Genomic DNA, 17503 nt, shown 5'->3' with positions numbered 1-17503 from the left:
TATACATACGCCCACACATTGTAAATTTTTTTTTTTTTTTAATTCTTTTCTTTTTCCTCTCCATTTCCTCCTCATGTTTCAACAAATGGCAATTAAGAGAACTTTTCTTAGAAACTGCAAAAAGAATGTGCAGGAAGAAAGGGCTATAAATACAGTAAGTCCCTGACATACATTCCAGACTTCTTACATAAGTCGAATTTTAGTAACTTGGGAATGACTAATAAAATATTGCAACTATATCCCTGATATGCCAAAATTACAAAAACCACAATATCCTAAGAAGAATGAAGAAAAATAGTTATACATATATATTTTTTTATATATTAGTTATATATTTTTAATTAGTTAAATTAAAAACTTTATCTGGGGATAGTGGTGAAGTAGCCAGAGTGGCACATAAGAAAAGAAAACATAAAAGTTAATAAACAATAAGTTAATAAATTTAATAAACAATAAGTTAATAAATATGTTATTAACTTATTGTACTGTAAAAACTAATATGTATTTCATAGCCTTGGTTATTATAGTTGACTTCATTGGCACCAACCCTTCACAGCTTCTCATATTCTGTCTTTGTCATTTATTATTGTGTTCTCTGTTGACACTGACAAATCTAAGTTCCGTGCAACACTTGTTAATGTTTGACCATTTTTATACATCCTTATTATTTTAATTTTCTTTTATATATTAACCTATATATAAATTTTATGATCCAAATCAATCATTCCTTTTCTTGGTAGATTTACTAGTACCGCTGTCACTTATTTCCTTAGTGGGCACCATGATAATGGTCAAAATGAAATGAAATGGAAATCAAGACTACTACTCAGGATTTCTAAGAGGCATAAGCTAACGGTTATGATGATTTATGCACCAACGTTGAGCCATGATGATGAAGAGGTTGAAGAAATGTACACCAAAATCGAGTCTTCTAGATGAACAGAAAACTCACTACACTATCATTATGGGGGACTTCAATGCTAAGGTTGGAAAGAGACAAAACAGTGCAGAAATGGGAATTATAGAAAATTTTGGAATTGGGGAAAGAAATGAAAGAGGTGAAAGACGTGGAATTTTCAGAATCTCGAGGAATGTCAGTAATGAACACTTTTTTTGAGAAAAGTGTTGAACAGAAAATGGACATGGAAGAGCCCAAATGGATTAATAACTAATGAAATTGACTTCATCCTCATTTACAGAAGATATATTGTGAATGATGTTACTGTCCTGAACAAGGTAAATGTGGAAGTGATCACAGAATGGTAAGATGCACACTTGATATAGATGTAAGAAAAGAAAGGAAAAAACTGACTCGAGTAAATAATACAAAGGTTAGCATTAGCATAAGTAGAGGCATTTGATGCAAGAAAGCAAGCTTATGCAGCATCAGCCAAAAAAAAAAAAAAAAAAAAAAACCACTTCCACTTCACCCCTCTGTTCGTTCAAAATACCTGTCCAGCTGAGCCTTAAACTTATTTAGGCTATCAACTTCCACGACAAAGGATGGAAGTCTGTTCCACCAACAAACCACCCGCTGGCTAAAGGCAAATTTCCGCACGTCTATCCTACATCTGTCTTTCCTCAATTTGAATTTATGCCCTCTCAGGTGATTATTCTGAGCGAGAGGAAGAATCCCATCAGCATTGAGCATGCTCAACCCATTCAAGGCTTTGTACAGCTCTATCAGATCACCTCGCTGGTGCCTAGTCTCCAGACACTGTAATTTGCAAAACTTAAGACTTTCTTCGTAAGAGCACCCCTTTGTTCCATTCACTAATCTTGTTGCCCTTCTCTGTACTCGTTCCAGCAGCTCTACATCCTTCTTGAAATGAGGCCTCCAGACCTGTATATAGTACTCTAGGAGTGGCCTGACCATTGCCTTATACAAGGGAATAATCACCTCCTTATCCCTGCTAGAAAAATTCCTATATATCATTGACAATACACCATGAGCTACTCTTGCAGCCCGTCTGCACTGCTCAGAGAACTTCATATCTGCCTGCACAACCACCCCCAGGTCCCTTTCATTCTCTACCACTGTCAGTGTAGTACCACAGAGTTGATACGTTGCTCTGGGGTTGCTGTTTCCCATGTGTAGTACTTTACATTTGTCAATGTTAAACTTCATTTGCCACCTCTCAGCCCATCTGCTCAACCTTTCCAGATCCTGTTGCAGCAGCAGCATAGTGTCAGTAGGGTCCTTGACAACCCTGCCAACCTTTGTATCGTCTGCAAACTTCGACATTAAGCTTGATATACCCTCATCAATATCATTTATGAATACAGAAAACAAGGTTTTTTGAGATAACAGAAGAGGAGAAAAAGCAGCATGTACTGGAACTTTAGATCAAATTTGAGCTTCTGCAGACTGCTCAGGACCAAGGTATCGACGATGAATATTTCAACTTTCTGAAAGTGATAAAGCTAGAAGAAATCCATAGAAGAAAAAATTAGTCAAGAAACAATTGTCGTGATGAACTGAAGATGACAAATGAAGAGCAAGAAAAACACTGACAAGGAGAAAATTGAGTATATTGAGTTGTTGTTGTTATTTGGTTTTTAGGAGCATTAGCAACTAAGGCCATATTGCTCCAGGGATATGCGATGGTCATTCCCTGACCTTTCTGCATCCCCCATATTTAGTGGTTAAGGGCTCGAACCCAGGGCTAATCAAGAAGCATGTGCTACACACTGCTGCTTCTGCCCACCTGGCTCCAGAGGTGCCATATACTGAGTTATGCAAAGCCATTAGAAAGAGACTCAGAGAAGACATAAGAAAATTTAACACAAGAAAAGTAGAACAAGCATTAAGGGAAAACAAAGAATTTAAATCAGCAGCCATGAGCAGTAATACAGAAAGACAAATGATACTGAAACTGAAGAATAGTGATGGTGTGTGCTTATAAATAGCAGAGAAGGCATAAAGGCACTATAAAGAGTTATACAAGGAGTGAGGGAATGATGCCAACAGTGGGGAAGATGGATCACAAATTAGTAACACATACAACATACCTGATATCTTTCCTGATGAGGAAGAACATGCGTTGAAGAAAATGAAGATTCAGTAAGCCCCGGGGGAAGATGAAGTTACTGTAGAGTTGTTAAAATTGGGAGGAAGAGACAACTCAAAAACTGGCAAGGCTCTTCACAAAATGCATTAGAAAAGGTGTGATGCCTAAGCAGTGGAATAATGCAATCATAGTTTTGCTGCATAAGAAAGGAGATAAATCAGAAATTGGAAATTATAGACCAATTAGCTTGTTATCCAACATCTACAAGTTGTTTGCAAGGGTCATTACTAACAGATTACAAAGAATACTTGATGAGTATCAACCGAAAGAGCAAGCTGGCTTTAGGACAGGATTCTCAACTATGGATCACCTTCACGTAATGTCACAGTTAATGGAGAAAGTAAATGCATATAAAACACCATTATGCCTGGCATTTGTGGATTATGAAAAGGCATTTGACTCCATACAGCAATAAGGCAACGTTTTGGGCACTCTTAAATCTTAATGTTATGCAAAGTCAATAAGGATTTTGGACTAAAGATGAATATGGCTAAAACAAAAGTAATAATGAACAAGTATGCCACAGAAACGGATATAATGAATGAAGGAGCAGTAATTGAAAAGGTGAAGTCATAAACTTATCTGGGACAAGTCAATAGCTGTAATAATGAGAAATGGATGGAAGTCAAGAGAAGAATAAATTTTGGATGGATAGCATTCAGGAAATATAGTCACATACTGAGGAGCAATATCCCAATTTGTCTGAAATGTAAAATAATGAACCACTGTATACAATAATGAACCATTATTGTATACTCCCCACCTATGACTTATGGAAGTGAAACTTGGGCACTCACCAAAAAGAATTGAAGAGAAGCTGAGAACTACATAGCGAAGAATGGAACGAATTATATTGGGAATCAGACTGTTAGATAAGAAGAGAAACACATGGATTAGGCAGCAAACTCAAGTAAAGGACATTCTTATAAAAAAAAAACTAAAATGGTCTTGGGCAGACACATAGCTCGAAGACATGATGACAGATGGATTAAGAAAATAACAGAATGGTACCCAAGAGGAGCTAAGAGAAATCCTAGAAGACAACAACGGCGATGAACAGATGAAATTCATGAGTTTGTGGGTAGTAAATGGATGGCCATTGCACAAAACAGAAGGAACTGGAAAGTTTCTGAAGAGGCCTTATCCTGCAGTGGACAGAAAATGGCTGATGATCATGATGAAATGAAATGGAATTTTCTGCAAAGAACTTCAGAGTTAAGGCAGAAACAAACACACTATTATCACTTCACGTGAGCTCACATTTTACTAAAGCACGTTTCTGCAGGTCACTACCATAAAACAATAAATACAATTTGCAGTCTCCAGTTAATTGGGTTTCTCTGTTAGTGCAATTCATTATAAATGGGTAGTAAACATGATCTTATTGCATTTACGATAATACCGATAACTGGAATTCCGTGGGTTTTTACATTATTATTATACTCCATTCCTATTTTTGTATCCCCTTCACTGAAATCTTCAGTCATATAAAAAAACATAAATAAATTTTCAGTATCTTCTCTTCATTCCTATTTTTTAAAGCTTGTTACTCCACATCTCACTTGTGCAATTTGTGCATGCTGTGTTCGTTGTTATTGATGGTTTATTTTTAAAAATAGGTTAACGTAAAAGCAACTAAAAATAGCTCATTGTAACATAGCTGCAATATAGAATTGTTCCTTTAGATCGTAATCATAACTTAGATATGCTAATTGCTAATTTGTTATTATAAACTAGAATTGCTCATCTATTTTTTGTAAATTAGAATTGATTATAGGTAAATACATCTTAGATGATTGTTATTTAGATCTGCTCAATGTAAAATATGTTATTTTTGTATCCCAATAGCAAGGTCTGATGGTGGGTATCGGCAAGATACCTGAAACATTACTCATTGTATATTAGTTTAGGTTGTTGTTTGTTTGGTTTTTAGGAGCATTAGCAACTAAGGCCATATTGCTCTGGGGATATGCAGTGGTCATTCCCTGACCTTTCCACATCCTCCGTATTTGGTGGTCACGGGCTCGAACCCCGGTCTAATCAAGAAGCGTGTGCTACGCACTGCTGCTCCTGCCCACCTGGCTACAGAGGCGGCATTAGTTCAGGTAACACCTAAATAAAATATATTAAAACTCCACGTGGTATAAGAGTGGTAATTTAGATATATTATAATTTTAAATGGATAGAAACTATGTAACGTCCTTCCCTAACCATATTAGTTATAACTCATCAACAAAAATGGCAGAGTCACTTAAATCAATCTAGCGCTCATCAATCAACAAAATATTATGGCAGGATTTCATATGCAACTGCAAAAATCATTATAGTCCTTAAAGTAATGGATAAGTGAGGCCCACACTTTAGGCAGAGCAATTAATATCCAGAAAACTGTTTGATTAAAGATCTGAATTATTTGGACAATATAATTATAATTCTTTTAGTATGTATAATTGTATGTAGTTAAATTGGGAATAGAAATATCAAATTGGAAACCAATAAAATTGTAGCATCCAAGGTTGCTCCCTGTCACCACTAATTTTCAACATATACATCAATGCCATTGTCAGACACGGAAGACTAACAATTCATGAAAGTATTACATTGCAAAATGGTAATCACCTTGATACTTTACTATATACTGATGACTAGGGCTTACAATACCGGGATCCCGGTAATTTTTTTCCAGTGTTGAAATACCGGTATTGATACAAAAAGTATCGGTTTTTCGGTACTAATCTAAAAAAAAAATAATTGTTTGTAATGTAATCACATAAAGGTTATAAAATCACCATTATGTGATTATGACATCATTATCTCTACAAAAAAAATAATTGTTTGTAATGTAATCACATAAAGGTTATAAAATCACCATTATGTGATTATGACATCATTATCTCTACTAGCAAATGTTCAATAAATCATCGATAGGACACCATGCAACGTTGCAACCTGTCCACAATTCTCGGACAACTTCATATATGACTGTATCGTAACTCCCAAATCCGGTTCCTCCACTACTGACTTTAGTTCAACTCCACCAAGTGTATAAGTTATTTTGGAGTTGCTGTTCCCAAGGTGTCAGACCTTGCATTTAGCTGAGTTAAAGCATAACCGCCACTTTTCTGACCATCTCGGAAGTCTATCTAGGTCACTCTGAAGAAGTTCTGCTTTGCAGCGATCATTAACTACTCTACTGATCTTTACATCGTCTGCAAGTTTAGACCTCACACCCTCCATAGATGTCATTTAATTTAAGATAATCAAAAACAATAGTAGTCCCAGTACTGATCCTTGAGGAACTCCACTTCTCACATTAATCCAATCTGAGGATTGTTTGTTTGTTATTTGGTTTTTAGGAGCATTAGCAACTAAGGCCATATTGCTCCGGGATATGCGGTGGTCATTCCCTGACCTTTCCGCATTCTTCGTATTTGGTGGTGACGGGTTCAAACCCCGGTCTAATCAAGAAGCGTGTGCTACGCACTGCTGCTCCTTCCCACCTGGCTACGGAGGCCCCCCTCCCCCACAATCTGAGGAATAACCATTTATCACAACCCTCTGCTTGGTGCCCTCAAACCATCTAAGGATTTTCCCTATGATTCTAGCTTGCTCCAACTTATAAAGTAACCACTCATGTGGGACTGAGTCAAATGCTTTGCTGAAATCCAAATAAACAATGTCGAAATTATTCCCTAAATCCAGCTGAGTGACCTGTCAAAATGGCTGACCAGATTTGTTAAACATGATTTTCCCTTTACAAAACCATGCTGTGTATCCTACAGAATTCCATTTCCATCTAAATGATCCTGAATTCCACCCTTGATCATTGCCTCCATGATTTTCCCTACTACTGAAGTTAGTCTGGCCGGTTGGTAATTTCCCATTACACTCCTAGAACCGCCTTTATGTTCCAATTTACACCAATCCAACAGAATCTCTCCTGTCCAGTGATGCTCTCATAACTAGCCTTAATGGTTCAATGCCGCCTCCTTTAAGATTATAGGGTATATGCCATCAACCACAGGAGCCTTACTCGCCTGTAGGCCGAAAGTTCTCATTAAATAATCATTTGAAATTTCAACATCATTAATTACATTTTTTTCAACTTCACTTCCATAATATCTCATTGACACAGAGTTTTTTTTATGTAAATATCGATGCAAAGTAACTGTTGAGTTCATCTGCAACTTCAGCTATGTTATCTAATACTATCCCACGCCCATTACATAAAGGTCCAATCTGATTTGTCCTTCTGTTCTTTGCATTTATATATGTGAACAATTCCTTAACTGCACTCTTTACTCTCTTCTTTATTTCTCATTCCCACTCTTTGCTCTCTCCTCAGTAAAGATACCATAGTGAAAATTATACTTAATAAAATGTCTTTCTCCTTCAGAAAATGATGAACAGAATTCAACCACGGAAGACCAACATGGAACAGAACATCAGCGTTCCGCAAATTCTTTCCAAAATAAGAAATTGTCTGACTCCAACGAGATTTTAAAAGATGAACTTGAGTCGGAAATTAATGAAATACTTTTAACTATTTTTGCTAAAAAAGTTCAAAGCCTAGAAAATATGGACTGAGATCATCTACAATTATCTCAGTACAATAGTACCAGAATAGAATCCGAAAGGGTGTTTTCTGCCGCTAATCAAATATGTACCAAAATTAGATCCATTTTAAACAATCATACTATTGATTGCTTATGTTTCTTAAGAGCTCACTTTATTTGGACAGGCAGTGTGAATGCTTAAACATAGCTAAACTTTGCAATAACAACATGTATTTTTTTGTTTTTAGAATAACTGTATTTTAATGATTTTTTTCAGAATATTTATTATTGCAATAAATGTTTATTTAAAACATGAATTCAAGTAATTACAATACTTGTTTTTTTTCTTACTCTATTGCACCTAATTGTCATCAAAATTTATTGAGAAAAACGTTTATTTTTGGTATCCCGGTTTCATAAATTAAAAATACCAGTATTAAGATTTTGACCGGTATTGTAAGCCCTACCGATGACCAAGTAGTCCTGTCCAGTAACGAAGATGAGTTACAATACTCAATGCACCATCTAAATCTTACCACAGTAAATTTAATATGGAAATATTAACTGCAAAAACAAAAATCATGGCTTTTCAAAGAAAGGATTCCTTCAGAAGCAAAATTTGTGTTGGTAATACAATTCTTGAACAAGTAAATTGCTTTAAAATATCTTGGCTACAGCCTGACTTATGAAAAAGAAAATGATATTAGTAACAATATTCCACACTATAACAGAGCACTTAGAATAATCAATAAAGTTTTAAATCCAACAAAAGTGCAGAGACATACCAGAATAAAAATACACAAGATACTAGCCAAACCAATACTCATATATGGAAGTGAAGCCTGGACCATCAAAAAACAAGATGAATGCTGAATCACTTTAGCTGAAATGATATCTACGAGAAAAACTGCAGGATTTATGTTGTTAGACCACATAAAAAACAAGGACATAAAAATGACATCCATAAGTGAATACATCCAAAAATACATTTATCATTTGCATGAGCCTTCATCCTAGTTGCCACCTGGGCTTCCACCCATATGCAACTAGTTCTAAACTGTGACTTGCATCTGAAACCTTTTTCTAAGGTTAGTATGTTATAATCTCTATAGCAAAACAAATTAATTAATTCAACACAAGTTACATCATCAAATTCAATGACGAGGTTAACAACCATCTGGCCTTGCGGCAGGGATGGTGTCTCCACCCCCACCATGAGGTATGTCACCCTATTTAGTGAACTGGTTGAAGTGTAAACACGTCTCTTACATATTTGTGACAAATCTGTCAAGCAAAAGTTGATCAGTAAAAAGCTCCACAATCGTAGGCTGTGTGAGGATGAGTGTCCCTCCCTCCAGCCTTGCTCAGAGGTCTGTATACAATGGACAATTCAGCACAATGCGAAGGCCGGTTTGCGACTCTCAATAAGAGCAAAGATTGCGAAGCCCAACTGGTGCAGTCAGGACAGAGCAGACAGCCAGTCCAAACTGGAGCCAAGGCCTTCACTGTGTACAGACAAAAGTACAGACAGAAATGGTTACATGTAAAAAGAATGGATAAAACAGGATACCTTTAGGGGTGTATCAGATTCTCTGATACACCCCTAAAGGAAGATTGCCAACCAAGAGATGGCTGTATACCATTATAGGCCATTAGGCCTACTACTTGATAGGATTATAATGATAACTGCAATCTACTTTTAAGTTTTTTGCCTGGTGAGAGTCTGCAAATTTAATTACTGGTACACTCTTGTTACACCCCCAGAACTATTACTATTTTAATTTTTTTTAACTGGAAAGCAAATTATTCTTGCAATTAAGTTAAACCAATATCAGTTTTTTTCAAAGTATAATGAATGATTAAGAAAAACAAATTTCTTTTTATTAAAAAGAACGTATCCTACCTTATCATGAAGTGTCCAGCCAATATATTTTAAATAACTATCATCTAGAAAATGCTGATGGAACTTCTTCATCCACTGACCAATCTCAAACATACAGATTGATCTAATTTCAGGCAAGGTGTCTCTATTTAAGGAAAAAGATACTTAGCATGTATAATTATTTACATATCAGTTACCTATAAAAATGAAGAGATGACCAAATTTTTTTTTTACAGTTGTGTAAACAGCATATAGTATTAGACAGTACAAAAAAAAATCACTAATGTATGATACATTATACTTGGATATCCATATACCCGTATCCACGCAGCATACATTCCAATTCCTACAGTGGATGACTGAAACCGCGGATTTAAGCAAACACCTGCTGATCCCATATATAATGTGATTTTCTTGTACATACATATACATAATACAGTTTAATTGAACATACAGTAAGACATTACCAACATTAAATATGGTAATAATAAAGTACAGCAGACTCTTGCGATACCAGGACACTTGAAGACTCCAAATTAAAAAAAAAAAAAAACAACCAGAAATCATAAAATTCAAGTAATAACTAGAATAGGTATAAACAGATATTTTGCAAGTCGTAAATAAGCGACAAGAACCGGCGTTATAAGTCATCATTGAGAGATTAGTTACCTATTATCTTGCAATCCCTGCTGTTTCACACCTACCACTCAAAACAAAAAAAAAAAAAAAAAAAAAAAAAAAGAGAGATCAAGTGTTTAGTTTGATTGTTGTGATCCGCCGCACTACAAAAGGACAAATTTTGTTTTGTTATTTGTCGGGGATGTTGAAATTTTTCTTTTTACTAACTTTTTTTTTTTTTTTTTTTTGTTCGTTTGTTTAGAAATTGCAAAAATGATGGGCAAACGCAAGAGTTGTGCTTTCAAATTATTCAAAAGTTTGAAAACGGTGCATCCATTAAATTGCTAAAGAACCATTATAATGTTGGTGACCAAACCATACACAACATTGTAAAAAATAACGGGAAGCTACTCGATTTAAAATCGACATCGTAAAAAATGAAGGGAAGCATCGTATTGGACACACAAGTAGCACATGTTAAGTTTTTTTTTTTTTTTTTTTTTTCCGTGGTTAACCATGGGTAACGAATCAGCGGATGCAGGGGTACAACTGTAAACTTTTATTGTTGGGCATTTTTGTTTCATGGATGACAACTTTTTGTCATCCATGAAACAACTTCAAAACCCTGTTTTAGTGATCAGAATATATAACCAAAAATTATGCCTCTTAAATGACTAAATAAATTTTTTTTTTTTTTTTTTTAATGAAAACCCCAAACGAGAGATATTAGAACCTATAGTACTTAGTACCGTGAATGGGTTGGAGATTGAGAAGATGAAAGAAGATATTTGTTGACATTAGACTAACTTCTGTAGACTGTAATTTTCAGGAAATACGTATGAAGGAAGGTTGTTCTAGGAAATGGCAGTTGAATGAATAAATGAGGAAGATAAAAAGTTGGTTCTGTGAGTTTGAAGTTGGACAGTAAATGGATGTTGGCTGGTGGTGGCATGTGTTTGGACTGTTTTGAAAGAGAGAGCGGGAATTATAGAAGCCAATTCAGAAGAACAGTGCCCATGGAAATATCTGTAGAAAAGGCATGCAGCAGAACCAGAACATCTATGAGACAGCGAGTGGAGAGACTTTGTTAGAGAGGAGTCATTAATTAACCTAACTGTCCTCTTCTGAATGGAATTTAGAAGCCTGATAGATGTTTTGGGGACACCGACCCAGATGTGGGAACAATATTCCGTGGTAGGGTGAATTTGCGATTTATATGGAATGAACAGTTGTTTGGAAGAAGAATAATGCCGAGAGCGAAAGAGAAAACCAAGTTTTTTAGATGCAGAGGAAGCAATATTTAAAATGTGCTTGTGCCAAAAGAGATTAGAAGTTAGGGTAATTCCCAAAAGAGATATATCATTTTGCCTAGAAATCGGAGTGTCACCAAAGATAAGCATAGGAACAAAAGAATCCTTTTTGCGAGATATAAGACAGGACTGGGTTTTTAGAAGGATTGAAATCAACTAAGTTGTCTTTGCCCCACTGGAGAACTGCATTTAAGGAACTGGTAGCGGATTATCGAGAAGTTGAAGCTGATTGAGCAGGGAGAGGTTTCTCAAACTTGAAAGTGGAACACAATGTGTTATCATCAGCAAAACTATGGATAAGATTTCCGATTAATGGAAGAAGGTAATTAATATACATGAGGAAAAGAGTGGAGGAAAGAACTGAACCTTGGGGGACACCAGCATTAGTGGAGAAGTTAGAAGACAGAGAGACATCTACCATTACATTCAGTGAGCAGCCAGAGAGAAAACGGGATAAAGAATTACAAAAAACAGAAAACAGTTGGCAAACCATAAGACAGCAAGTGGAGCTTGTTTAGAAGACCTTTATGACAAACAAGATCGAAAGCCTTTCAGATGTCAAGAGCAACTGCTTGCGTTTCACCGAACGTTTCCACTGAATTGGTCCACAGATGGGTCACATAAGCCAGAATATCACCAGTGGATGACATTGATGGAATCCATACTGGCAATCGTTGATCAGATGAAAGGTTTCTAGACAGTCTAAGAGTTGGCAGTTAATTGATTTCGCCATTACTTTAGAATAAATAGAAGTAATTGCAATGAGATGATAATTGGATGGGAAGGATTTGTCGCCCTTTTTAGGAACTGGCTGGATATGAGCAAATTTCCAAGCAGAAGGTAAAACACCTTTGGAATAAGAAAGTGAAAAAAGGTGGCAAAGAAACAGGAGTAAGTTCAGAAGTGCACATTTTGAGAACAAGTGGAGAAATAACATCAGGACCCGGGGCTTTCTTAGCATCAAGATTCATCAAAATCCTTCTGACATCCTTTTGACGGAAGATCACAGGAGGCATTGAATGCAGCGTGTTGGGAATGATGGGAGGTGTTTTACCAAGATCATTAATATGTGAGTTGAAAGAAAAATGGGATGCTAGCAGGCCAGCTTTATCCTTGGCTGAAGTGACAATAGAACCATCTGGTTTTGACAGAGGTGGGAGCAGAGATGGGCAAAAGTTGCAGCCAATAGCTTTGGCAAGAGACCAGAATGCTCGGCTACCATTAGGGCAAGAAGCAAGTTTACTACTCTTAGCCTGTTCAAAATCTAGTTTAGACTGATTAATAACTACTTTACAATTGTTGCGAGCTTTGGTGTAGGCAGAAAATGAAACTGAATAATTGGAAACAAGCCAATTAAGATATGCAACATTTTTCTCTTGAGCAACCTTAGCACAGTTATTAGAAAACCAAGGTTTAGATAAAGGATGATATTTTAATGTAGAGTGTGGAATAAAAGATTCCATTCCTGTAAGAATAATTTCACTAACATTATCTGAGGAAACGTTGACATCAGAAGTTTTTAAACAGTAATCCGACCAAGGAAAAGAAATCTCGCAGGTCATTCCATTTTGCATTCTTGTAAGGCCAAACAACATGAGGTTGGGAATAGCCATGAGATAAAGGCTCCATTGGAGCTGAGACAATCACCAAGTTTCACAACTTGGGAGAACGGTAGAGACAACAGATGAATTTGACAGAATGAGGTAGAGAGATTTTAAGCCAGAGAAGATCGAAGAAAAGGGAGATTCCAAATTACCAATTCTCTGACAGGGAATATCAGAATGGACATACGCACAAGTACCACCTTTTAGGCAAAAGGAATTATACAACCAATAATTTGAGCAACTGAGATAAGCAGTAATTGTATCAACCAATAACTTTAGATTCTGTCAGAAAAAGTACATGGGATTTGGCAGACTGTAAGTGGAATGGACATCACTGAGATTAGAACTGAGACCACGTATATTTGTGAAATGAACTAGGAAGTGTTTGGGAGGTTTAGATCTTTTCACAGATAAGTTTGCTCTATTAGTTTGACAATTCATGGGGTATTCAACAGAAAGAAAAAGTGGCGGGGGGGGGGGAGACATGCTGTATGAAGTAATGAAATTTTTGGATATGGTGTACACGTGGAAAGAATAAACCCAGATCCTTGACATAACATGGCCTCGACAATGCCCCCCCCTCTGCATACACACTACTCGGACTCCCTCCAGTCACTATCTGGCAGAGTAGAGGCAGCAAGGTTATACACTAGCTGATCCAGAAGCCTCCTAGAGAGTTACCAAAAAATTTAAAATAGAAAAATATTTAAAACTCAATGGTGCATGCACCTATTTTAACAGTTTTATATAGAGTAAGCAAAAAAGTTTTCTCCCTGAAGTTGAAAATGACTGTCCTACACTACATTCCACTTTCCAGTTTGATAAACCCTCTCTTGCACAAAAACTTCTAAAAATTCTGAAATATTACCACCGGTTCTTAAATGCTGAGCTTCAGATAGTTATCTAGTATGGTATAAGAAAACCTAGTTAACTTCAGTTCTTCTGAAATTGACTCCTTTATTGCCTATAAAAAACAAGTCTGCAGTTCCCATACTCCTCAAGATCAGATATATTTATTAGGGAATAACTCTGGCTTCCAACCTCTGTGTTAAAAGATAATACTGCTTCTGCTGCATTGAAAAACCAGATCTTTTTTTACACTGTGTTAGTTTTCTTCTACCATGCACCAGTCTTTAAAATCAAAGATGCCCTACCTGTTTTGACATCTGAGATAGTGTGAGAGCAGGAAATGAAGTGTCTGTGATTTTTATAGAGTTAGCATTCCCTCACCCCATGAACCATTCAAACTCCTAGACTAATTAATAATTCCTCCTTTACAGATCACTCCATGCCTTATATGCAGATATTTGGTTTCTTCCACTTTCTACAGATATTTTTATGAGCACTGTTCTGAATCAGCATGTGTACTTCCCATTCTTTTTCCCATAACTTTTTTTCTGAATGCTTACATTGGCTATACAACATACTTTTGTAGGTTAACCACAACTAAATTATTCTTCTACATTTATCTGTTCTACTTCTGTTCTTTGGAACAACCTTCCTTCATATGTATCATGAATTGTAATTTTTTTTAAAAAATGCTTTTAAATTTTATACATATGTTAAGAAAAATGTCAAAAAGTAACTTTTTGTCTTTTTTCTAATACCATGTATGGGTTGAGAAGACATGGTATTAGAGTATAAAGGTTCAAATAACCTTATGTGCTTGGGATTAATATAAAAAATAAAATAATGCATTCCATGTGTACATGTTTGCCATTGACATTAAATTTAATTAGTTAACTACCACGCAGAATTCTATACTTTTTCATATAATTTATGGCAGGCTATTCCAAAGGAAATGGTTCCACATCTGTCGTTGTGGAAGTTGATAGGTTAAATAAATTTAAGGAGGAACTGGACAGGCAATTGGAGGGTATGGTGTGATTTTTTTTTTTTTTTTTGCTGATGCTGCATAAGCTCCTACACTTGCTTTCTTGCATCAAGTGCCACTAGTACTACTACTACTACTACTACTAAATCAGAGGCAATGAATAAAGTGAAAGGAAAGTTAGTTAGGTGATTTTAGAGTTGAATCCTGAATGGTTATAAATGACAAATTGCCACACTAACTTCAGTTTAAAAGATGGCAGACAAATTATGGATGATGCTCAGATGGGCAGCACCCATGGAAATATCTAGAATGGAATATGCACCTCAAACTGAATATTTGTGACAGGGTGGAAATAACTGGCACAAGGGTGACTACTGAATGATTTCATTCTAATCATTCAATGTCTACTCTTGCAGCTTGTGATTATTTATCTTCATAAGTAATCACAAGCTGCAAGCATTTACTAGCTGCCAAGCATTATAAGTTAACAACAAATGCTTTTCCATATACAGTAATACCCCGAAGTTACGCGATAGGTGGGTCCGACGAAAATCGCTTAAGTCGAATTCGGGTAAGTCGGGGTACAACTTTGCATATAAATACATATAAATTTTGTTTAATTGGGACCAAGGACTAACAAAAACACTAGTTTAAAAGAAAAATATTTAATAAAATTGCAGTTATTTATACATATTAATACAAATTATGTATTAAAAAAAATAAATGAGTTACGTAAAAAAGTTATTTCGATGTCGATGGCTTCATAAAATCTAACAAATTCATCTGACGATACAGCGCCTTCTTTTTTTCATGCAGAATTTCTTCGTAGCAAGCTAATAATTTTTTATTCCTTGCTTTGTAGCTATAATGCGTTCTTCGTTGGGGTCTGTTTTCTAAAATTTTTAAGCCCTTTTCAATTGAGCTGAGACCTTCTGTCAAGCTTGCAATTGTCATGTGCTTTTCTGGTGGAACTGGGTCTGAAGTGTCGGATAATTCAGTGACGTTTTGCTCACAAATCTCTATGAGCTCATAGAGATGCGTGAGCAAATTCATTGTCAGTTCCTCACTATGTGAATCCAACAGATCGTTGACATCACCATTGACTTCCAAATCTAATTGCCTGGCAAGATTAACAACTTCTTCTATCATATGAGCGACATGATCAGTTTCTGGCATTGTTTTCGTCTCATTTTTGAAAAACAATGGACAAAGTTTCTTCCAGACACCATTCAATGTTTTTTTTGTGAATTTCATCCCAAGATTCTTCAATGATTCTTATGGCATCTAAAACATTGAATTGTTTCCAAAAGTTTTAAACAGATATCTCACTATTTTGTCTCATAGCTTCATTCAGATGTGCAAACGAATGCCTTGTGTAGTAGGCCTTGAATGTTTTGATGACTCCCTGGTCCATCGGCTGAAGCAAGCTGGTTGTGTTTGGAGGCAAAAACACAACTTTCACACGTCGGTCGAAATTAATTAGGGTGGCAGGAGGGTGACCGGGTGCATTGTTAATAAGAAGGATCAATTTAAATGTAATCTGTTTAGACTTGCAATAACGTTCGACTTCAGGTATGAAGTGGTAACCAAACCAGTCCTCAAAAATGGAAGCTCTCACCCAAGCTTTATGATTTGACTTCCAAATCACTGGTAAGCTTATTTTAGATATATTTTTTAAAACTCTTGGGTTTTCGGAGCGATAAATTAAGAGGTTTTAACTTGCAGTCACCAGCTGCATTCCCGCCGACCATCATCGTCAATCGGTCTTTGGAAACCTTAAAGCTGGAAAGTTTTTTTATTCGTGAAAACGATGTAATTTCCGACAAAAGTTGAGCACGAATTCGGACGCACACATATAAATATGACAGTTGGAATGCAAATTCTTGTATATGTGTGCAGCTCGTGCGGCAGCAAAGTTGAATTTTGTTCATCTTTCGCTCTCACTCTCCGCCGTCACACCGTATATCGATAGCATATGAAAAACGACCTTGAAGATAGTGGGCGGCAGTGTTGCCAAACGAAAAAATCAAGAACTGCATAACTCAGAGTTCGCGTAAGTTGGGGTATTACTGTATTAACCTTTTCACATAAGTGTACATTAAGTCTATGTTTGAAATGGGTGGGCTCCTGTGATCACATACATAGATCTATATTTTAACAAGGTCAATTCAAGGACATTGAAAAAAGAAACCCTTTTGTATGAATTATTTTCAGATTTGTCCAGTATATACTGCCATCTCTTATCTGTTTCTAACTAATAGCCAACACAATTTAATATATGACGGCAAGAAAATAGGTTTGAAAATCAGAGAACATTGCACCTTTCAACCATCTTTGTCCAATTTTGACTTGAAAAGCCGAAATTGAAAAATTCTCCGAATCCTCTTATCTATTTACGTGACACATAAATAGATAAGAGGATATTATCTATTTATGTATCTACTTCAGAAAAAAAAAGTAACAATAAGTTTTTTTTTGTTTTTTTTTTCCAATTTTTTTTCCCCATTTCTTTTTAATTATGGTTGATTTTTGGCAATAATTTTACTGTAATGCTGTAATGGAAATCAAGTCAGAATAAGAAGGAATACCTTTAAAAAGGTATTATGTTTAACATTTAAATTTTTAGAA

General features: G+C 35.9%; 1 protein-coding gene across 2 annotated transcripts in view; it reads right to left on the bottom strand.

Moving 5' to 3' along the window:
- SA1 (stromal antigen) overlaps positions 1-17503 on the bottom strand; it is a 256210-nt gene that overhangs the window by 153448 nt on the left and 85259 nt on the right. For both annotated transcript variants that reach the window (XM_090376728.1, XM_090376737.1), the window contains exon 8: positions 9531-9654. In XM_090376728.1, the coding sequence (XP_090232854.1) occupies positions 9531-9654 (124 nt within the window). The remainder of the gene's footprint in view (positions 1-9530; positions 9655-17503) is intronic.

Source organism: Mastigoproctus giganteus, chromosome 1, assembly GCF_048544385.1.
Source record: "Mastigoproctus giganteus isolate SK-2022 chromosome 1, ASM4854438v1, whole genome shotgun sequence".
NCBI lineage: Eukaryota > Metazoa > Arthropoda > Arachnida > Uropygi > Thelyphonidae > Mastigoproctus > Mastigoproctus giganteus.
This window is presented reverse-complemented; position numbering and strand designations above follow the sequence as displayed.